This window comes from Brassica napus, chromosome C5 (genome assembly GCF_020379485.1).
Source record: "Brassica napus cultivar Da-Ae chromosome C5, Da-Ae, whole genome shotgun sequence".
NCBI lineage: Eukaryota > Viridiplantae > Streptophyta > Magnoliopsida > Brassicales > Brassicaceae > Brassica > Brassica napus.
The window spans coordinates 10,809,470-10,832,868 of record NC_063448.1 but is presented as its reverse complement, the minus strand read 5'-3'; the positions used below and the strand labels follow the sequence as shown (position 1 = coordinate 10,832,868).

Below are 23,399 nucleotides of genomic sequence, written 5' to 3'. Positions count from 1 at the left end.
TATTAGAAATTAACGAAATTTTAGTTTAGAAATGATTTAAATTTTAAAACTTTTATTTCTGCGCATGGTGAAGGAAACCACTTAATTTAATAGTTAATGAAGAGTTCATTAATATAATATGACATACCTAGAAAATTAAAAGATTCGTAAAAAGTAAAATTTGTATAGACAACAAAGATAAAAGTAATTTTATTAAAAATTATATTATAATAAACTTAATATACATAATCCACTCATAACGCGGAGAAAATCTCTACTTGTTTCTATTAAGAAGTTGAATAGACGACGTTTCATAATACCTTTAAAATATATTGATTTTATTATATTTATATTCTTAACTGAATCATATTTACTTCTGACCCACTTAATATTTTATTCTCACACGTACAATTGTAACTTTTACTTCTGTGTTTCTTTTGTTAACATTTTATACATTTTTTGTGCACCACATTTCTATATATTTACAATTATACATACATACATCCCGAATTTTTTTGATTAATTTTTATAGCTCAAGTTTTGACTCCCAACAATTACAGTACACAATTTTTCAAACTACCATAAAATAACAATATTTTTGAAAATAATAAAAATATAGTTTTACGCATATGACATTTACCATTATATTTATTTATAGAAACATAAGTGAACGAGTCTAAAGCTTTCACATATTAGATGAGCAAAAAAATTGGAACTTTTTCAAAATTAGATTCGGTTAAAGCGGAACATAATAAAGTGAATTGCTTAAATTAGCTAATTTAGCTATATATATATATATATATGCATGTTACCAAAACAAAAATATATCGATGACAAACCATTCTTTAAAATCTGACCCTAGTGAAAACGTCGTATGTTCCTGAAGGAAAGAAAAACAAATGAAAAAAGAATAATTAATCCCCTAGACAATATTTGAGAATTGATTTGTCATGTCTCATCACCACAATAGATTGCTAACAAGATTTTGGAGTGTATGAAATGGGGTTTAGAGAAGAAGGTATTCTCTATTACCTTAGACAATGCTAATAGCAATGATAGCATGCAGAGGATCCTCAAAGGACAGCTTCAGATGATGAGTGGTTGTGGCTTGTTGTGCATGTGAGATGATGTGTCCACATTCTGAATTTGATAGTGAAAGAAGGTTTAGAATTGGCGCAGAGTCTGTTACATGACATCATGGAAAGTGTCAGATATGTGAAAGCATCTCAGACAAGAATTCAAGCATTTGCAACATGTGTAGAGCGAGTGGGGATTAGAAGTGGAGCTGTTTATTTCTTGATGTTCCTACTAGATGGAATTCTACATATGAGATGCTTGTTAGAGCATTGAAGTTTAGGGAAGCATTTAAAAGCTTGGAGGCTTTTGACAGAAACTACAGATCGCTACCTTCTGATGCAGAGTGGGATTGTAGGCAAAAGTATCTGAATCCAGAGTATCCAACATCTAGTGGGTACATCACACAAGTTTGGATGATTGAGCTATTGCTGAAACAATATGCGAGTTGTGGTGATTATGATTTGGAGCAGATGGCTAAGGATATGCAAGTATTGGGAGGAGTATAGCACCGTTTTTTTTTTTTTTTTTTTTTTTGTATAGCACCATTTTGGCTATGGGAGCAATCTTTAGATCCAAGGATGAAGTTGGCAGTTCTTGAGATAGCTTATGAGAAAGTGGATCCTTCTACTTCTAGCTTAAAAACTAAAGAGCTTAAGGATATATAATTTGACTGAACTTTATAAAGAGTGTCAAGCTAGGACTTGGGCAGTTCTTCTGGTTCTTCATATGCACCAACTTCACATAATCTAGTTACTGAATCTCTTCTTGAAGATGATTTAGACAATGTAAGTTTCAAGCATCTTTACTCTTATTTGGCATCTACTTGGCTGTCTTTATTACTTCTTTTAACTAAAATTATAATATATTACATGATTTCTTTGAACTGGAAAGAAGTCTTGGGAGTAATGTAGGAAACACAAGAACACATTTAGATGTGTATCTGGATGAGACAAGGCTGGATAGAAAGTCTTTCCGCGACTTGGATATACTAAGCTACTAGAAGGAAAACCAAGTTCGATTTGGTGATTTGGCGATGATGGCGCGTGATATACTCAGTATCTCAATCACTACAGTAGCATCTGAGTCAGCTTTTAGCATTGGAGCTCAGGTGTTGTTGACTCCATACATAAGCCGCTTGCTTCCCAAAAATGTTCAAGCTTTACTCTGTACTCGTAACTGGTTGCGTGGATTTGCAGAATATGAAAGTAAAATTCATAATTATGAAAACTATTGTATAAGCATGTACTTTAAACTAATTTACACATTGAATTGTAGGTACAATAGAAGATGTTGATGATATGTGCAACTAGGATGTTAGGAAGACTACAAGTATTTCTAGAGTAGAGTGTTCAAGATCAGAAGATTCAAGTGTGCCCTGACTTTTAGATTCTCTTTGGTGTTTCAAAAACGACTCTTTGTTATGTTTGAGAGACAAAAAGTGTTACTTTTATTACGATATTTGTCATCATGTTGTTTTGGATTATAATCGTTGAATACTTGGGCAGTTGAAATCTTGATGGAGTATGTATTTAACGCATAGGTATAATCACCCAGACGACCAAACGCACTAGTCCATCAATTTGTATTAAAAAGTCTCATGAATATGGTTCTAATTATTAAAACTCCACGTATCATATTGACGCATGGATAAATAATATAGTTGTTTAGTTAAACTTAGGTAGGATTCATAAAGTTAAAAATGAAAAAAAAAATATGTTTGTAAAATTGTTTTACAGATATAAACATGACTTTCCCTATACTATATTTGCGAAGTGATTTTGCCACATGTGCTTTCTACAATAAATTTCACAAAACAAATATGACATGGCTACTGAAATTGATGACATGTCTTATATCTTAATATGACATGGACAATTGCATTTAATGTTAATTTATATTTTTGTTAATTTTTTAAATAAGGTAATAACTCATATATTACATTTAATGTCAATTTATATTTTTGGAAATTTTTTTAGAATATGAGAATAACTCATAAATCATCATTAAAATAAATATATTCAAATATAGTATTATAAATTTCGAAATATAATTTAATTATATATTTTTAAATGGGCAAATCTCCAAAATAGCACATTTCTAAGTTTATATCACAAAAATAGCACTCAAAAACTAAAATGACCAAAATAGCACATTTCTAAGTTTATCCTTTGAAAATTTTAATTTTTTTATTTTTCAAAATTTGAAATCTTATCCCCAAAACCTCATTTCTCAACTCTAAACCCTAAACCTTAAACTCTAAACCCTAAACCCTAAACTCTAAATCCTAAACCCTAAACCCTAAACCCTAAACCCTAAACTCTAAACCTTAAACCCTAAACTTTAAACCCTAAACCCTAAACTCTAAACCCTAAACCCTAAACTCTAAACCCTAAACCCTAAACTCTAAATCCTAAACCCCACCCTTTAACTCTAAACCCTAAGTTTGTGACTTTTGATAAAACATTAAGTGCTATTTTTGTGACTTTTGACCTTAAGTGCTAGTTTGGGAACAAAAACTTGATTTAGTGCTATTTTTGTCATTTTCTCTTTTTAAATTATACAATTTTATTACTAAAATTTTCAAAAATGTATACAATTTTTTTAGAAAATTATAAAAATTTAATCGTAAAATCATTATTTTTTTATATATCTAAATTTTTTATAAATATTGTTTAATTTTAATTTTTGGTAATTATGTAACTTTTACAAATTTATTTAATATATTTAATTAAAATAAATAGATAGAAAAATCTATCTAAGATTATAATTTCAAATATATATATGCATATTCTTAAATGTATTTTTTATGTTCAATTAAATCAAATTTATATTAAAATATTGATATGAAAAAGAAAATTTAAAATATTAACAAAAATTTATTTTAAAATATAATTTATATTTATCTGTTAAAAAATATTTTAAATTTTTTTACTGCACACGGTGCAGGAAGACACCTAGTAAACAAAAAAATAAATAAAAGAATCAATAATAATCTAAATGGGTCTAAACGGGTTTAAATGAGTACATGTAAAATTCACGGGTCTAAATGGGTATTCCTAATGAACCTATTTTAAATGGATTTAAACGGGTATGGAGTCTAAATGGGTGGGTTTAAATGGGTTAGGTTTTATCATCTTAACACCCCTAAAATTCATAATAAAGCTCATAAATTTGAGCTATCTCTTTTGTGTTTCAATAAGTTTCAATAAGACCTAAATACACAACTCTATCTTGTTCTTAAAACATCTCCACCTAATTGGACGGATTGAGATATTGACATCGTATCATAGAGAGTTTTCTTGCACATTCCTGTTAATTTTCTCAAATACTTCACAGTATGTTGCATCTCTCTAGTGTGGTGTAATCAGCAGCTTTGATCTCACTTCTCATAACAGGTTGAGGTAAGGAACTCCCGCTATGTTCAAACATTCCACTGACGTAAGAGTTTCTAGCGGGTGGTTTGAATTTCACAATGAGAAAAAGTTTAAAGCTTAATGAAATTCACAATAAACTCCAAAGCCCATTCAATTTTAATCGTAAAGACAAATTTTGATGATTAAAGGAAGAGCGCCACGTGTGAACATAATATGCTGAGGCAGAAGGTTGAGAAAAAAACTAAAGTCTATTTTATTATAACAGATTGATTATTAACAAATGCTTTTATTAATATTTTCTTTATTTAGGCTAATACAAAGACAAAACAGAAAGCAAATATCAATGAGAGAAGAAAGCATGTGAGAGCAATGGCTTTGGGACTTTGGCTGTTTGGTGTATGAAGGGAGACTTTTTCCCAATGCAAACGGCTAGTATATTTAAATAATAAAATAATAACAATATTTAGAGTATTGTTTTCAACAAAAATCTTGGCATATTCTACTGTCCAATTTGACTATTCAACAAGGTTCAAAACACATTAAACAATACTAAAATATCATTTTCTTTCCATAAAGTAGGAAAATATCAAAGACACAAGCAATTTAAAAAACGTTACAAGACAGTTAGAGCATATGCATTGGTGTACTTGTATTAGTAGTACTTATGAGTTAAAAAGTATTATTTTTTTACTTTTGAATAGTTAAGGATTATTGTCTTAATCTTACGTCTAATAGTGTTATCCAATCAGAAGTCCTTAGGAATAAAATAATAATATATTTTTTAAAAAATTGAAAAAAAAAAAAAAATTTATTGCATAAAAAAATATAAAAATACAATAATTACTTATTTCATGATTAAAAGAAACATACAACAATTATTAATTTTGATCACCAAATTTGTTCCAAACATTTTCGATTAAATCGTTTTTTAGTTGTTCATGTATACGCCTATCGCGAACATGAGTCCGAATGCCAACCATATTATCGAGATTTGTAGGCGTCTCGGTACTGTAGGACATATACATGCTCTCATAATCTTCCCAACTTTCGTCTTGTCTAATGTAAGAGCCGGGTTTTTCACAATCGCAAATCGAGCTTGCAAAACTCCAAAAGCCCGCTCAACATCTTTTCGAGTCGCTTCTTGACATTTAGCAAATAACTCTGCTTTAGGACCTTGCGGGAGGGAGATAGATTGGATAAATGTTGACCATTTTGGATATATGCCGTCTGTGAGGTAGTACGCCAAATCATACTCGTGTCCGTTGACCACGTACTGAACTCTTGGTGCTCGACCTTGTAAAATGTCATCAAAAACAGGTGATCGATCAAGGACGTTAATATCGTTCAAAGTACCTGGAGAACCAAAAAAAGCGTGCCATATCCAAAGATCTTGTGAAGCTACTGCCTCCAAGACAATTGTCGGTTTTCCGGATCCACGTGTGTATTGTCCTTTCCAAGAGGTTGGACAATTTTTCCACTCCCAATGCATACAATCGATGCTTCCTACCATTCCAGGAAAGCCGCGTATCTCTCCAATATCAAGTAGTCGTTGAAGATCCTCTGGAGTTGGTCTTCGTAGATACTCATCTCCAAATAACCGTATTATGTTTTCTGTGAACTTATGTAAACACAAAAGTGCCGTGGATTCACCAAGTCGAAGATACTCGTCAACTGCGTCAGCTGCAGAACCATAAGCGAGGAGACGAATAGCAGCCGTACATTTTTGTAGTGGAGAAAGACCGGGCCTCCCGGTTGCATCTCTTGACTGACGAAAGAAAGGGACGTCCTCTGAAAGGCGATGGACAATATGCATGAATAAGTCTTTGTTCATGCGGAAACGACGTCTGAATAAGTTGGGGGGAAAAGTCGAATTCTCGCAGAAGTAATCATTCCATAAACGTTCGTGTCCCGTTTCTCGATCGCGTTCTATATAAAGACGTCTAACTGGGTTATTGTGATGGGACTCCACTATGTTGTTGTATGTGTCCTCCAAAATGTCGTCAAAAACTTCTTCTAGTCTTTCTTCGAGTTCGTCGGATGAAGATGATGACATTTTGTGTGTTTACTTCGTAATCCTTCACTGAAAATGAAGATTGTTAATTAATTTTTTGTTTAAAAAAACACTTGTGTTGTAAATTTTACAAGTGAAGACTTCTGTTATCTAAATAGTTTGCTAAAATGTTGTATATATTTTTTAAAAATTGTTTAAAATTCACAAGTGAAGACATATTCTTTGTAAATTTTTTTTTTTAAAAATTCACAAGTGAAGACATATGCTTTGTAATTTTTTTTTTTAATTGTTTAAAATTCTCAAGTGAGTTCGATATGCTTTGTAATTTTTTTTTTAAATTGTTTAAAATTCTCAAGTGAGTTCCATATGCTTTGTAATTTTTTTTTATTTAAATTTGTTTAAAATTCACAAGCGATACACGAAGCTGATCACATTAATACAATCCGAAAGAACCACAAGCCATACATAGATAACAAAGAAACAAGTACCTGCTTACAACTGATACAAAGTGCTGGAGTTATGTCAATACAAGCCGAGGCTTCACGCCAATACAACGGTTTTCAAGTACACAGAAAGCTAAAGAAACAAGTGAACTACAAGTGCTACCTAAACCGAGGCTTTACGCCAACTTATAGAAGTACATAAGGCCAAATTAGAGATGAAAGGACAAGTCATGACAGAGGAACCCGTGAGCTTACTTCACCCGTGAGCTGGCTTCACATGTCCTCAAAATGTGACAAGTCTAAAATGCACCCGTGACCCTGCAAGTGAAATTATATTCAAAACTATAAACATACCTTACTGTAACATCTCAGACATTAGTTTGTTTTTAAGTGATGTTTCCATCTCAGAGAGGGGGTCTTGTTTGGCTATCAAACGTTCTAGGATTTTTTGGTTAGAGAGTTTCTGTTTTATTTCAAACAGGGCCTCTAACTTTGACAACTCAAGTTCCTTACTGCTCTTCTTCCTCTTTAGAACAGCTTTTGCAGCCTTTACCCCGATAGGTCTTGCTTCAGGTTCTCTCACTTCCTCATCTCCATCAACCTCCAACACTTGCTTGCGCTTCTCCTTAGGCAGATAGGTTGAGCACCATTTACTGTCATGCCGGAGCTCCCTCCAAGCATGTTCGAGGTTGAACTTGATGGAGTGGTCGTTGTAGTAGAAGTCCAAGGCAGCTTTCATCACGTCATCCTCGTTTTGACCACTACTCTGGCACCTCAGAGCCGCGTCGTAGCAGCCAACGAACTTATAGACGCCCTCGTTAATCCTCGCCCACCGCTGCTTGCACTGACCGAGCTCCCTAGGTGCTGTCCCAACCAAGAGAGGGCTTGCATTGTAGTAATCAACGATTCTCTTCCAGAAAGCGTCAGCTTTCTGCTCATTGCTCACCACAGCGTCTTTGCTTGTGTTAAGCCAAGCCCCAATCAGGATTTTATCCTCTTTGGGAGACCACTTACGCCTCTCCTTAACATTTGAACTCTGGCTACTCATCCAAACATGTTCAGGTGCATCAAGATCAACGGGATTTTGGCTATTGAGGAGGTTAACAAAACTAGGGGTATCCATGGTTTACTAGATATAACTCTGTGTTACTCAACTACTAACACAGAGCCTTTAAGTAGAGGATTTAAAGTTTTCAAGTACACACAAGTTAAAGAAAGGTAGATAGAAATTCACTAGCATTTAAAATTATCATTTAACACCAATCAAATCGGAGAGGTTAGGAAGATAGAAAACATTTTTCATTTAATTTTTCAACTCTTAAAACATTTCAAGTTATCAAATCCGAGTAGTTACTTGGTAACTATACTTATCAAAAACAACAAGAAAGATGGAAGTTGTTACAGTTAGTACCTTTTATATACACAGTGTCGAGGTGAGACACTCCCGCTTCAAGCTTTGGACCCTGCCCCTGATCACACATTACACGAAACAGTTAAAAGCTTTTAAATAACTTAAGAAACACTAAACACAAGCACAAGTATAGAACTAACCCGGCAGACACATAAGCAGGAGAGCTATTACGAGACCACCAATTAAACAACAAAGCAAGTGGAAGCCCGTGGTAACCCCTGAATTCTTCTTAGCTAGCTCACAAACTGTCTCCTTAAGCTTAACCACTTTCTCCTCACTCTCGTTACCTTGGTCCTTGAGCTGCCTAAGTTGTGTCTGAATGTCACTCAACTCCTCCGTAACGGCCACATCCCACCACTTCCAAACATGGCAGTCGTCGTCGTCTACGTTCTGACATGTGAAATACCTTCTCCCTGGATCTCTCGGTGTGTAAGATGTTGCGACTACAGGGTCACCACCACAGTAACATGTCTTCGGGATTCCTTCTTCGACATCAGGTTGAGGAACGTACTGAACAGGGACTTGAAGGTTCAACCTACTCTGAGCTTCATCGGCATACACATCTGCTTCTTCTTGAAGAAGCCAAGTTAAACTCACTTCTGAAGACGACGGTTGGCTTTAGCTATAATCTTGGCCCATGATTTCGTAACCTGAGAGAATAAGATGGAAATTAAACATCAATACTAAATCAATCGAAGGAAAAAAAAATCGTATTCAAAGCCTAATCAATTCGAATCGTCATCCCGAAATCATTCGAAACCCTAACTTCAATCGAAATATCCCCAAATCGATTTAAAACTGAAAAGAAACCCTAAATCTCGAGGAGAACAACATCCGACCAAAACAAATCCATAAACGAACGATAGGAGGCTTCGATTTACCTTCGATATCACCAAGTCGTCTGTCGCCTCTTCGATCGCCCGGAGCTTTTTTTTTTTTAATCTCCTTCGCGTTTAATTTTTTTTTCCCTGAACCAAATTCATCCCGACATCGAACCGGGGAAGGGATGACACGTCGGTAAGGATTCAATCCTTCCAGCCTTCTAATTAAGTTACGGTCCTTAATAAACCGTACTTAATTAAATTTTTTTAATTCTATTTTTCCTAAAACCGCGAGCTAAGGACTCAATAAACCGACCGTTGCGGTTGGTCTTACCACATTACTTTTAAACACGTAAATGATTTTGTTGTGAGCTCATATTTCATATAATTCAACATGGTTTTCAGTTTCAAAATTGCTAAGACCATCTCCAATCATTTACTCTACTTTATAGTAGTTTTCACTCTAAAACAGAATAACTTTAAAATAGAATAGAGTTTCTCTCCAATGATTTATTCTATATTTGACTCTAAAAAATATTATTAAATATATTCTTCTTCTATTTTATGACTAATATTTTTTACTTACAAAATTTACAAATTGATTTCTTATATTTTGTTTTTCATAAAGTTTTCATAAATTATATATTTATATCAAACATTTATTATATTAAAAATTACATTACATTATATTAAAAACATAATATATTTTAACTTAAATATTACCATTCGCGTATCTTTCTCACAAATGATCAATTAACAAATCTCGAATGCGAAATGAGTTTTTTTATCTTTGATTTTTTTTAAACTGACCAAAAAACTATTCAAAGGGAATGTCATTTGGATAATATTTTAACAATTTTGGTGGATCTGGAAACAATTTACCAGAAAATTAGGTCAGTATTATCTATAATTTTAATTTTATGTTATGTTGCTTATTTTTAATATTAGTACTTGTTTTTTGGCTAATCTTATAAAATTATTTTTAAGTTAGTGCTTGTGTTTCTTTGGCTAATAAAATAAGTTTCCAACGTTTATATATATTGTGTTGAACATAATGTGTTGTTTGCATAATTAAATTACACAATTAGTTACAAAATAGAAAAAATAAAAAATAGAAAGACTAAAGTATAAATAAAAAAGTTATCCTCTATAATAGATTGACTCTAAATATAGAATAAAAATAGAGTGCAAATAGAGTTGCACTCTATTTTAGAGTAGGATATAGAGTGGAGTTGGAAAGGGTTTTATTTTATAATAGAGTTTGGCGTAGAAAATAGAAGGGGGGTTACAAGATCATCATCTTATTTTCAGTTTTTTTTTTAATTGTGATTCTTCGTTACACAACTAAGATCTGAACTCATGAGCTCAACTTCTCAAGAAAGGTAACTAAGACACCACAAAACCTCTCAAAACATAATAAAAACAACAGAACATTGACATTGTCAAAGATCAAATCTAAAGTCTTCTTTTGTTTGTTAAAGAAACAACCATTTGAACATAAGAGTCTCTCAAAGTTCCTCAAAACGAAGCCTAATAACTTAAAGTTACTGGATACTTGTCAATACAATCTTCCCATGGACTGTTCTTAGAAGGTTTCACATTCCTCAAAGCTTCCCAAACGGCACTGTTACATTTAAAACCACTCCCAAACGCAATCTGCCACACACGATTACCTCTCCTCATCCTTCCTTTCGACTCAATGTAAGCCAACTCATACCAAATCGAACTCGAAGACGTGTTCCCAAACCTATGAAGAGTCATCCTCGAAGCCTCGACATGAACCGGCGAAAGCTGCAGATTCTTCTCCAACTCATCGATCACAGCTCTTCCACCAGCATGGATACAGAAATGCTCGAACGCAAGCTTGAAATCCGGAATATACGGTTTCACCTTACCGTTGAAAAGCTTCTTCACAACCAGAGTTGTAAAAAAAAGAATCTGCTCGCTTATCGGCAACACAAGAGGCCCCAACGTGGTGATATTGGTCTTGAGAGTCTCGCCCGCTATCGCCATCAGATCTTTCGACAAAGAAACACCCGTTCTTCCCGTATCGTCCTGTTCTTGATACACGCAGCGGAAAGCCTTATCGTCCGCTCCGCGGTGCGTCCTGACCACATGCGAAAGCCTGTACTTAGACCTCCTCTTGTCGCTAGACTTGTTAGACAGCAAAACCGCAGAGCCACCGACACGAAACAAGCAGTTCGGTATCAACATCGCTTTATTATTACCGAAGTACCAGTTCTGAGTTATGTTCTCCGTGGACACAACAACCGCGTAAGTCTTCCTATGCACCAACAACATATCTTTCGCCAAATCAACCGCGATAACCCCCGCGCTGCAACCCATCCCGCCGAGATTATAACTTCTAATGTTCCCTCGAAGCTTATACTTGTTCACGATCATCGCAGACAACGAAGGCGTCGGGTTAAAGAGACTACAGTTCACAACCAAGATCCCAATCTCCTTCGGATTCACATTCGCGTTCGCGAAGAGGCTATCCAACGCACCGAACATGACTTGCTCAGCTTCTTCTCTAGCGGCGGCCATTGAGATCCTCGGCGGGACGTGATGCATCCCCTCGGGGACGTAAGTGTCTTCTCCCAAACCAGAGCGCTCGAGGATCTTGCGCTGGAACTCGAGCGCAGAGTCCTCGAAGTCTCCGGTGAGGCGAGAGTGGTCCATGAAGCGGGAGAAGGGAGCTTTCAGGTGATCGGGAGGGAGGTAGCAGGAGAAGTCGACTAGGTAAACGGGTCTGGGTCGGGTCATGACGTAGACGGTTAAACCGAAGACGAGGATCGCGGAGCAGGTGATGATGCTGACGAGATTGTACTGGAGGTGGATCCAGAGGTGGCGGAGATCGTCCGGGTTGGTCTGGGAGGCTTGGACGGAGATGACGACGGCGAGGGGGAGTAGACAGAGAGTTAGGAGGTTTGAGATTAGGTAGTGGTAGCCTAGCTTCACGTACTTGAGATTCACGCTCTGGAGAAAATCGGGGAGTCTCCGGGTTTGTCGGATCTGTACTCCGACCGAACCATGACCGTCACCGCCGCCGAGTCGTGATTCTCCGGCACCGTCCATGGTCAAAGGTCTGAAATTTATTGAACTGACAGAAAAAAAGAGTCTGTTTTGTTTTAAAAAGGAGCCGAAGCGGACAATGCTGTCTGAAGATTATTATATTCAGGCGTCCTTTTTTTGGAAAGACAAGTCTGACGAAGACCCACCAAAACTCAGAGGTTTGAATTTGAGAAAGGAAAAAAAAAAAACAAATTTCAGAGAATACTTTGTGTCTGAGAATGGAGGAGGAGAAACCCAGAAACTTTAGATATCAGAGAAACGGAAATGAATTTAAGTGGAGGGTCCAAGGGAATCTTGACGAAGGCACACAGTAATATAGAGACCCGAGGAACGTGAGGAGGCCATGTGACCTGTTTTTTTTTTCTTTTCTTTTTCTTTTTTAAGAAATCAGTATTTTTTTATTAGTAGGAAAATACATAAAATTTAGCATCGCTCTCTTTAAATATACTTCTTTTTAGAAAATGTTTGCGCGCGTGCCAAAAATGAACTTTCATAGATTACGTGAACAACACCAACTTTCTTTTTTTTTCTCAACTTTTAATTGAATAAAATTAGTTAAAACTGCTTGTTGTTTTGTGAGAAATGTGTGTTGTTTATCTTTATCACAAAAAAAAAGCAAGTTGGGAAATAGGGGAGTGCTAGTGGACTGGGAAAAAAATCCATTAACATTTATGTAAATAGTTTACCACTGAAAAAGAAATATATATTTAAAAAAAAATATCTAAAATACTATTATTGTGACTTGTGATTGATGAAATGTTATCTAAAGTTGAACAGCATTGTTGACTTCGTTATCACCTATGAATGTGGCTAATACAGTAGTAAATGCTATCCCAGTTTTCATTGGAAGTTGAGATTCTCTCTTTCACGCTTTCTCTTATTTGAAATTTACGTTTCTCATTTTCTAAAGTTGCTTGAAACTTTAACCATTAACACATTTTTCCGTAATCATTAATCAACATTCTCCCATATTATATCGCATGAGCTCAATTACCTAAATCCTACTGAGCTTAATTACTTAAAGCCCATTGGGCTTAATTTTTAGTAATCTGATACCTCCGGTTGTCTCATCGCTCTTGACACTCACCGGTATCTGCGGTGGGAGGAGGGTTCCCACCATCTTTTTGCAAAAATCGTGTTTCGCAAATAAAAAAAGTTTCACAGAAGTTTGTTGTACTGTTTGCAGGTCTTACAGTCTACAGTTGGTTCATTTTTAATTTTTTTTTTAAAATAAAAAAAAAAAATAATAATAATAATAATAATTAAGAACCCCAAAAAACGTTTGTACCGATAATCATGCTCCTCTGACCACTGCTCAGTTATTAACTTATTACCGAACTTACAATATTTTTTCTTTCCTTTTTCAACTTTCAACTAAACATGGAAAAAAGCGAGAAATATCATTGAAGATAATACATTAGTGTAAGCTGTAAGCAAAAAGAGTTTGTAATTTTCAGTTGTGTGATTACCTCAAGCTTGATTTGTACCATTGGATTTGGGTTGCTGCAAGATTCATACTTTGTTTTGTTCTCTCTCGCCCGGTAAGAAAATCTGAGATTTGTTGATCCGTTCATATGATCTCATTTCGAACAAATCTATAAAGTTTCTTCTTTTTAACAGCTTTTCCACTAATTCGAGCTCAAGACTCTTTGAAACGCGCCTAGATCCTGCTTAAATCTGTTATTATAGCTCAAATCCTTTAGTTTCCTGAGCTAATCCCAAGTTTGGTTAAAGTGTTCTTTGGAGATCTCTGTTGTTCAGACATATGCGTTGAAAGTGGTCTTCAATAATGATGGAGATAAAGAGAAAAATGGGGATTGCTCATTTCGCTCGCAGGATCAAACAGCCACGTGGGATTTGGGTGAAGATGGCCTTCGTTGTTGTTTTGGGTCTCTGCTTCGTCTTCTTCTGGTCCTTCTTATCTTCCTACGCTTCTTCATTCAATGTTCAGAGAGAAAGCTTCGACGACATAGCTGAGCCAGTGTCCTCTCGCACTAAGCCAGCTCGTAACGAAGTGACTGAATCTAGCAAATCACATGAGAAAAGCAAAGTTGAATCTGGTTTGAAATCAAAAGAGGCGAAACACGTTGGTGGTGGGTCTGTTCATAAACATGAAACCAAGAAAAAGAAAGAGCATGTTGTTGTGTCTCATCCTCCACATAAGAAGAAAGATTTGCCTAAGCCGGTGGTAGTAGTAGAGGAAGAAGAAGAAGCTGTGGTCAAGGAGGTTCAAGAACAAGTAGAAGCAGAAACTGAGGAGTCTGAGTCTAATAAGGAAGATGGAGAGGAAGGAACTGAGTCAGATAACAATGAAGGAGAGTCTGATGGAAACGGAGACGAATCAAATGCATCAGCTGATGAAGAAGTGGAAGAGAAGAAGGAGGAAGTAGAGATAAGCAAAAAGAGGAAGAGGAAAGGTCCAGTGTTTGATCCTAAAGCTGAGTATAGCTGGAGACTGTGCAACACTAGGAGCAAGCATAATTACATGCCGTGTATTGATAACGATGGGTTAATAGGGAGGCTTCAGAGTTACAGACATAGAGAGAGGAGTTGTCCTAAGAAGCCTGTAATGTGTCTTGTTCCTCTACCACATGATGGATATGATCCTCCTGTTCCCTGGCCTGAAAGCAAATCTAAGGTTAAGATTGCTGATCTTCTTTACTTTGATGTTAAGTTAGTTTTGATCTCATGCTTTTTTTTTTTTATTCACATCAGATATTGTATAAGAACGTGGCGCATCCGAAGTTGGCTGCATATATAAAGAAGCACAACTGGGTGAATGAGTCCGGTGAATACCTAACTTTCCCACAGAACAAGACTGCCTTCAGCGGAAATGTTCTTCAGTACCTTGAATTCATTCAAGAGGTGACTATCATTTGTTACTCTCTGAACTTTAAATTTTCACTTTTGTGTAAGAGAAGTGTTTGAAAACATGATTGGTGTTTTGATAGATGGTACCAGACATTGAATGGGGGAAGAATGTTCGTATAGTGTTGGACATTGGATGCTCAGAGTCAAGCTTTGTAGCTGCATTGCTGGATAGAGATGTTTTGACAGTATCTCTAGGCTTAAAAGACGATCTAGTCGACTTAGCACAGGTCGCTCTTGAGCGTGGGTTTCCTACTTTTGTCAGTGCTTTGGCAAATAGAAGGCTTCCTTTTCCTAGTGGAGTCTTTGATATAATTCACTGTTCTGCTTGCAGAGTCCACTGGCATTCTCATGGTAAGTGTTTTTCTTACATTGTCATGAGTTTCAATTTGCTTTTTGAGTCGTATGATTATTTGAGGTTTTCCCAATCTCAGGTGGTAGACTTCTTCTGGAGATGAACAGGATTTTAAGACCCAATGGATACTTCATATTGTCAAGTAATAATGAAAAGATTGAGGATGATGAAGGTATATACTGTGTATCTAAAAGCTCATAATCATCCGTGGTTTTAGGCATGCGGGTTTGGGTTATTCGGTTTTTGGTTAGTTCGGTTCAACATAAATCTTACCGAATTAACCCAAAATAAAATTTGGTTCAGTATTCGTTAGTTCGGTTTTCAAAAATCCTACCGAAGTTTTTGATTTTGGTTCAGTTTTGTTAAAATTTCAGATAAATTTGGTTAAATTCCGTTAGTTCGGTTAGAAATTTGGTTAGTTCAGTTCGGATTTTTGGTATGGTTTGGGTATTTTTTTTTTAAAAAGAATAAGAAAAGCAAAGTAACCGATTGCCAGACCAAAAACCGAATTGGTTTTGGAAAACCTACCCGAATCCAACCGAACTAACCAAAATTTCGGTGGTTCGGTTAAAAATCTCAGGCCTAGTGGTTTAGTTTGAATACATATTGAAACTCTACTTGTTCTTTTAGTATTTTAATTGTAATTAGTTCTACTTGTAACAAAGTTCATCTGTGTGTGCAGCGATGACTGCATTGACAGCTTCTATTTGTTGGAACATTCTTGCACACAAAACCGAAGAAGCAAGTGAAATGGGAGTGAGAATCTATCAGAAACCAGAATCAAACGATATCTATGAACTGAGAAGGAGGAAGAATCCACCTCTTTGCAAGGAAAACGAGAACCCAGACGCAGCTTGGTAAGTAAAAGCAATTGGTGATATATAGCTTTTATCTTTCTTTCAATGAACTCGTTGGTGAGCCTGCTGATCTTTTGGCTATAGGTATGTGCCGATGAAAACCTGTTTATATGAGATACCGTCAGCTATAGAACAACACGGAGCAGAGTGGCCTGAAGAATGGCCAAAGAGACTTGAAACATACCCTGAGTGGTTAACCAGCAAAGAGAAAGCTGTTGGAGATACAGATCATTGGAAAGCCATGGTTAACAAATCTTACCTCACTGGACTAGGCATTGACTGGTTACATATCAGGAATGTGATGGACATGACAGCAATCTATGGCGGGTAATGAGGAAAAAGAAGAACTCTTTATTATGCATTTGGTGGTTTTTGAATCTTACAAAAATATCAACAGGTTTGCAGCCTCATTGGTGAATCAGAGCGTGTGGGTGATGAATGTAGTGCCTGTTCATTCGCCAGATACGCTTCCTTTCATATACGAGAGAGGTCTCATCGGTATATACCATGATTGGTGTGAACCATTTGGAACATATCCAAGATCTTATGACCTTCTTCATGCTGATCATCTCTTCTCACGGCTCAAGAACAGGTACTAGTAAAGTTAGTAGTGATCGTTGAATCTAAACTGCTTGGCAAATGAGGAATCTCCATCTTCTTCTTACAGGTGTAAGCAACCGGCTTCGATAGTGGTGGAGATGGATAGGTTGACAAGGCCTGGAGGTTGGGTGGTGGTACGTGACAAAGTGGAGATATTAGAGCCACTGGAAGAGATATTAAGAAGCTTGCACTGGGAGATACGTATGACGTATGCTCAAGACAAAGAAGGAATGTTATGTGCTCAGAAGACATTGTGGCGTCCTTGATTCTTTTTTTTTTTACTTTTGTTACTGTCTGTATATCTGTCAGAGATTATTATTTCAGTTGAGTTCTTCACATGTTACACAGTTGTGGCGTCCTATGTTTCTGTGCCTAAAGGCCAAATAGTGATTAAGGTTAAACTTCAAGGACTCGAATGCAATTTATTTTGTTTTATGTATTAAAAGCCTAGGTTAATGCCTAAGAGCATGTTTAATGGGGGTTATTCTTATGGTGGGGTTCGTAGCGGAATATAAGAACGCGTCTCTTAACTTTTAACTAAAAAAACTAAGAACCGGTTCTTAAAGAACCCTTCATTAACCATGCTCTAAGACCAGCATTAACTCTGGTTCTTAAGGAGGCTCTTACGATATAATTGCAATTAAAAAAATGAAAAATAACAATTACCTTAAGACTTGGTTCTTAATTAAGAGGAGGAAGAAGCGGATCTTGTGGGACACGTGTTAGAAGAAGCAGCTTTTGGTTCTCTTCTTTCTCTCTCCCTACGGATGAACCTTCGACGATCAATTTCATTCCACCTCTTCCTTCTTCCTCGGTTGATTTCTCCTCCACGATTCATCACAATCACTCTGTTGATCTCCTCCACGATCGAAGACTACGGCTCTCTCTCTCCATGGATGTGATTGACGAAGAATCAAGCATGTTCTCGATCGAAGACTCCGACTCTCTTTCTCGGTGGCTCTCTAGTCGGCGGGAAAAACGAGGACGTCTTTTTCGGTGGCTCTCCCCCACGAAGAATCACGCCATCTCTCTCTCGGCGGCTCTGATTGAGGGAGAATCACTCCGCGATTCATTTCTTCCTCGGTTGATTTCTCCTCCACGATTCATCACAATCACTCCGCCTCTAAAGCTAAGTTATTTTGTTTCTATGTTTGAAATCCTTCAATTCATGCATGCCTTAGCTTTGTTTGTTGTGTTGCATTTTGTGTTCTGTTGGTTTGTGTCTCAAAGATTAAGCATACCGAAGTTTAAAATTTTCCATTTTGTTGATAGAGATTCCTAACACTCACCTATAACATGTTTTTCTCCAGGTATAGTAATAATCCTGAGCTTCAGAACGAGGCAAAGAAAAAGCACTATTGGCATATCAATAGCAGCTGTCGCAGTTCTCTTGCTGCTAGCTGGAGGAGGTCTTGTTCTACTCTGTGTTCTCAGGAAGAAGAAAAGTGCTGATAAAGGTATATATATATATATGTCTTGTTTGTTATCAGGTTTTCTCGAAGTGGAGGGTTGTTGTCTTACTCATGTTTCTTTCAGGTAATTCCACGGGGACTAAGAAAAAAGGTTTGGCAGCTTATTCAGCTGTGAGGGGCGGACATTTGTTAGATGAAGGTGTAGCATATTTCCCTTCCTATCCTTGAAGGGGCCACTGATAATTTCTCCAAGAGAGCTGGAAAAGGAAGCTTTGGGTCTGTTTACTATGGTAGGATGAAAGATGGGAAAGAAGTTGCACAAGATTCTGCCAAAGGTTTGAAATTACATTTCAAGAATATCGTTTTGTGTGGCTATGTTATGAATCTATTGGACAGATAAAACTTCAGATTAATTACAGGTCTTGAATACTTGCATACAGGCTGCAATCCTAAAATATTACCAATATGTTTTATTTAATAAATAAATTTTATCTGTATTATTAAAACTTAAATATTTTTTGGTACTATTTGGAAATTAGATAATAGATTAAATGAAAGTTGTTTGGAAACAAGATAGCAAATCAAATATTTTTTTTAATTTATATATTTAGTCACTGTATTTATTTTTCATTTACAGATTCTGTCGTTTAAAAACTTGGATAGCAGATTAAATGAGAATTGTTTGGAAACACAGATAGCAGATTAAATATTTCTTTTTATTTACACATTTATCCATTGCATTTCTTTCTTATTTACAAATCTGCCACTTCACTTAAAATCAAAAAATTAAATTAATTACAATGAATTGTTATTTCTTTTTGCCGAAAATAAAAACACAAACTGTAATATATAATATATATTAATCTGCTACAATACAATTTTCAAGAAAACCAAATATCGTAAAATTAATAATAATTCATAAAAACATACTGTAAAAAATTAAATCATTTTTAAATAAATAAAAAAAATCAATAGGTTAATATATGAATATTACAATTACATCAAATTGCATCAAGTTATAAAATTATAAATATAATATTACGTACAAATAAAAAATTATTATCAAACATCTATATTATAATATAATATATTCTACTCTAAATATATTTTACAAAACATAAAAATATAAATGAACATTTTATAAAATCAATGGTTTATAAATTTACATTGAACGCAAGTTAAATCCAACACCCGCGCGGGGGCGCGGATCAAGATCTAGTGTTTAATTAAATTTGGGAAATACCCTAGGATAGCACTAAAAAATTTTATGCCACAAATATATACTCTAAAGATCAAAATTACCAAAATGTTTCATTAAATAGGTAAATATACACTTATACCCCTAGGGTTAACTAATCCAAACTTTAAGGTTTAGAGTTAAGAGGTGGAGATTTGAGATTGAAATTTAAAATTTTATAAAATAAAAAATAAATATTAAAAATTTTAAAATAAAAATTTTAAAAATAATTTCAAAAAGTATTTTCGAATTAAAAAAAAATTGAAAAAAATAATAAAAAAAAATTTGAAATTTTTATTTTTTATAAAAAAGTTCGAATTTGAAAACATATAATCTAAAACTATAAAAAAAATATTTTTTTAAAAAAAAAATTATTTTTTTTAATTTTAGTTTTTTATATATCTAGTGTATTAAATTTTTTTTACCTATTAAATTGAACATTTTGGTCATTTTCTTCTTTTTGGTCTATTTTTGTGACCAAAACTTGAAAATTGTCTATTTAGGAGAATTGTCCATTAAATTTTGTTTAGTAATTTTTTTTTTAAGAACCACAAATTAAAACTTTATCATTGGAGCTCAAAAATTAAGAGTATCTTAACTACAAGTTTTTAACTACCATTAATTACTAAAAAAACATTTAAGTAGGTCGGTCGTTAGAAGTTATATGACTCGTCTTAAGTAGTGTGATAAGATCGCTAGATCAGAAGAAGACATCATCTTCATCACTGTTTGTGATATTTTTGTTTTTCCCTTTCATCACCGTGGACTTTTCTCTATTTTACCGACATTGAGTGGATGTTTTCTTCGGACAATGACATAATTAAAATGAGGTTTTTAACGGAATATAAGAATTCATCTCTTAATTTTAAATTAAAAAAATTAAGAACCGTCTTTTAAAACTCTTATTTAAAAGCCGGTTCTTAGTTTTTTTAGTTAAAAGTTAAGATACGAGTTTTTATATTTCGCTAAGAACTCCATCATAAGAACCTTCCAATAATCATGTTTTTAAAACTATATCAGCTCAAGTGGGTCCATCTTAATCCTCGGACACGCGCTGCGTTCCCATTAGATAGAAAAGAAAAGCTGTGATCTTGGTGGTGGGGTTTGCACAAGTATAATCTTGGCCATAAACAATATTTCTCTTCAATATCTTTTAATCTTGTTTCTTTTAGACGTTGACGAGAAGATTAATATTGTACACCACGAGTCATTTTATACCTTGATTTAGAGGATTTGTGGATGGTGTTTCTTCTTTGGTGAGTTTTATTTTCTCTTTATATATTATACTTTTTCATTCTCTTGGGATCTTCATAGTTTTGAGAAGCTTCTAGTGTTGGCAAAGGCAGTTACTTTGTTCTTCAAGAAACACAGTTTCAATTTCAGAGCTTCTTGAAAATTGCACTTCCTTCTTATTTGGGCAATCTCAAGAGTTTGAATCTTTAGTTACCTTAGCGTTTGTGATTCAACTTAAAGCAGGTGGGTACCATCTACTCTTTGTGTGTTCCATGATGAGAATATTCCCTTTTTGGACAGAATGATTCTCTTTATATGTTTTTAAGTATTTTACTCGTTTCATGTCCTTACTATAAGTCTTTCTGTTCCTTAGAACCAGGTCACTCCCTTTGCATCAGGATCAAGGCTTACACACAAGTGTTTTCACTTTTCTGATTAGGTTTTGGAGTAAGAATTAACTTTGTCTTTTATAACACTCGTTGATCCTCGTCCTCTGTGTCATGGAGGAGCCTTGTGAGACACTCAACAATAGTGAAGCCTTTCACATGTCTAGATATCATAGCTATAACAATCACAGCCCCAGAATCTCCTCCCCCTGGTTGGATCTGAGAGTGTTCTACGTCAGGATAAGCAACTTCACGGTTGAAGATTCAACCCCTGAGGCCCTCACCATCAATCACATTCCTCTGGATCCAGACACGCTTCTGGAGATAAACGGTGTTAGGATGAGCATGTACTCGGAAGGGTGTTCTTCACAGCTTAGGAGGGATCGTGTTGATAAGAAATCTGAAGAAGCTACTTACGTTAGCACAGACAATATCAGGTTAAATGGTAGTGTAAAGTTTGAGGTTTATGACAAGAAAGAGCTAGTTTTGTCTGGAACTCTTGAGATTTCTGATGGTAATGGGTTCACGGGGGAGTCGAAGAAGCAGTGGAACATGACTTGTGAAGCTGGGCTCACTGCAGGGTCTGGTTTCTTAAAGGAGAAGAGTAGAAATGGTCAAGAGTTATTGCCTGCTTTGCCAACTATAGAGGTCTATGTCACTGGCTGCTTCTCAGGAACACCCATCATCTTAACCAAGACTCTGCAGCTTGGTTTGAGAAAGAAGCAAAGTAGAAGAATGGTATTGGATTCAATTCCTGAGTATGAAACTGCAGAAGAGCCTCAGAAAGACATGTCCTCTGAGCTTGATTTTCAGGTAACTTTCAAGTTATCACATGACATTATCTGAGTTCGTTGATCAGTGTTTCAAGATATAGCATGTGTCTGATACAGTCTTATGCCTTCTCATTGCCTCACAACTTTTTTTAAAACATTTTTGTTCTGGTTTTAACTTATTGATTACCATCTCGAATGAAAACTTATAATGTTTTGGTAGTTCTAGGAAGATAAAAATTGTTAAAAGAATTGAAGTGGACCAGTCTCTCCGGCTGATGAATGTGGACATGTGGATAGATACAGTTTACAATTTAAGGAGACAAATAAAAATTCCCCATGTGCCTCTGTTATCTTGAAGCTCTTATCCTTTTGTCTGCTGCTTCTATGACCCAACCCAATGGTGGTTCCCACCCGCAATCCCCCAATATATGCTATCTTTGTAATTTTTTAAAAAGTCTTGTCAAATATTTTGAATCATTGCAGTGTTATAAGAGTGTTTCCACTTCAACATTCATTATTACTAGTAGCAACTAGAGTCATATAGTAGATACATAGTACGAGTTACTGCATAGATGCCAGTATGAGAAGTACCTGTCCTTCAAAGTATGATTCTTTCTGTGGTCGGTGTCTTTACGTTATCATTCTTTTTCTTTTATGTGTAGGCAACAGAATACGCTAATTACAAAGAGGAATATGAGGGAGACATGTATTGGAGAAGTGAATGTTTAGATGGAGAGATGTCATGGTTCAATGCAGGTGTAAGGGTTGGTGTTGGGATTGGACTTGGTGTCTGTGTTGGTCTTGGCATTGGTGTCGGTCTTCTCGTACGTACTTATCAATCAACTACCAGAAACTTCAGGAGGAGGCTTCTCTAGTTGAAATAATATAAGTACATTTGCAGATTTTTTCCTAGAAATTTTGAAGAATCGTTTTTAAATGTTTGTTTTTCGGTGTGATTGTGATTAGAGACTTAGTGTGGGATTGTTGGTATCTGTTTTGATGTAAATAAGTGATTGAGAGTTATAAAAAAAGCTTTTGTATTCAGAAGTTTGCTGATGAGGATAAGATTAGATAGGTCTACAAATCCTAATTCACTGACTTTTTTTTGGCTTCAATGCCTTTGAATAGCTTGTATTTTTGTTAAGCAAAAAAAAAAACGCTTGTAATTTTGGGAGAATCCTCTTTTTCTCTTTAACAGCTTGTATTTGCATGTGATGTGAATCAAACCCTTTTGAACGGAAGTTGCAAACTTAGCTAGCTCTGTTATAATGGCTTAAATGCCTTTGTATATTTAACTGTATACTTATGATTCATGTACATAAGTCGAAATTTTGCAGTCTCTTACTGTAGTCCCAAATATGATAACAAAATCAAAGATCATACAAACTACAAAGTGGTTAATTATGTGAAAGTCAATCCCCTATATATTATTTGAGAAACATTACAACTTCTTTTTGTAGTCACGTGTCATCACTAGGATGATTCTT

At 35.3% G+C, this 23,399-nt stretch overlaps 6 protein-coding genes and 1 long non-coding RNA gene across 12 annotated transcripts; 3 read left to right on the top strand and 4 right to left on the bottom strand.

Moving 5' to 3' along the window:
• The first annotated feature begins 90 nt into the window (after positions 1–90).
• On the top strand, positions 91–2,643 carry LOC111205109. Of its 2 annotated transcripts, none has more exons than XR_002657526.2 (3): positions 91–1,841; positions 1,951–2,261; positions 2,332–2,643. It is a non-coding gene; the product is annotated as an uncharacterized LOC111205109 (long non-coding RNA). The 2 variants fall into 2 exon arrangements; XR_002657525.2 differs by having other exon boundaries at positions 1,948–2,261.
• A 2,715-nt stretch (positions 2,644–5,358) lies between these two features.
• On the bottom strand, positions 5,359–6,483 carry LOC125587071. Its single transcript, XM_048757202.1, has one exon. The coding sequence runs from the start codon at positions 6,481–6,483 to the stop codon at positions 5,359–5,361; it is 1,125 nt and encodes a 374-aa protein (XP_048613159.1).
• Positions 6,484–7,239: 756 nt separating this feature from the next.
• Positions 7,240–8,007, bottom strand: LOC125574977 (glutathione S-transferase T3-like). The gene has a single exon (XM_048757201.1). The coding sequence runs from the start codon at positions 8,005–8,007 to the stop codon at positions 7,240–7,242; it is 768 nt and encodes a 255-aa protein (XP_048613158.1).
• Positions 8,008–8,173: 166 nt separating this feature from the next.
• Positions 8,174–9,455, bottom strand: LOC106398552 (uncharacterized protein At4g04775-like). The gene is made up of 3 exons (XM_013839088.3): positions 9,451–9,455; positions 8,436–8,911; positions 8,174–8,353 (listed from the first exon to the last, which is right to left on the bottom strand). The coding sequence occupies exons 1-3, from the start codon at positions 9,453–9,455 to the stop codon at positions 8,334–8,336; spliced, it is 501 nt and encodes a 166-aa protein (XP_013694542.2). The 3' UTR covers positions 8,174–8,333.
• A 941-nt stretch (positions 9,456–10,396) lies between these two features.
• LOC106401721 (3-ketoacyl-CoA synthase 4) lies at positions 10,397–12,486 on the bottom strand. The gene has a single exon (XM_013842285.3). The coding sequence runs from the start codon at positions 12,192–12,194 to the stop codon at positions 10,647–10,649; it is 1,548 nt and encodes a 515-aa protein (XP_013697739.1). The 5' UTR covers positions 12,195–12,486; the 3' UTR covers positions 10,397–10,646.
• A 1,002-nt stretch (positions 12,487–13,488) lies between these two features.
• On the top strand, positions 13,489–17,278 carry LOC106401430 (probable methyltransferase PMT28). The gene is made up of 9 exons (XM_013841943.3): positions 13,489–13,732; positions 13,812–14,829; positions 14,907–15,056; positions 15,143–15,413; positions 15,494–15,586; positions 16,097–16,271; positions 16,356–16,598; positions 16,669–16,863; positions 16,939–17,278. The coding sequence occupies exons 2-9, from the start codon at positions 13,981–13,983 to the stop codon at positions 17,135–17,137; spliced, it is 2,175 nt and encodes a 724-aa protein (XP_013697397.1). The 5' UTR covers positions 13,489–13,732; positions 13,812–13,980; the 3' UTR covers positions 17,138–17,278.
• A 297-nt stretch (positions 17,279–17,575) lies between these two features.
• LOC106397156 (uncharacterized protein At1g01500) lies at positions 17,576–22,952 on the top strand. Of its 5 annotated transcripts, XM_048756696.1 has the most exons (4): positions 17,576–18,328; positions 18,408–18,618; positions 21,193–21,952; positions 22,575–22,952. In XM_048756696.1, exons 3-4 carry the CDS (start codon positions 21,254–21,256, stop codon positions 22,785–22,787), a joined length of 912 nt encoding a protein of 303 aa, XP_048612653.1. In that variant the 5' UTR covers positions 17,576–18,328; positions 18,408–18,618; positions 21,193–21,253; the 3' UTR covers positions 22,788–22,952. The 5 variants fall into 5 exon arrangements, with proteins under 5 accessions (XP_048612653.1, XP_013693179.1, XP_013693176.1 ...); XM_013837725.3 differs by lacking the exons at positions 17,576–18,328; positions 18,408–18,618 and adding an exon at positions 20,602–20,776; XM_013837722.3 differs by lacking the exons at positions 17,576–18,328; positions 18,408–18,618 and adding an exon at positions 20,653–20,996 and having other exon boundaries at positions 21,127–21,952.
• The last annotated feature ends 447 nt before the right edge of the window (positions 22,953–23,399 follow it).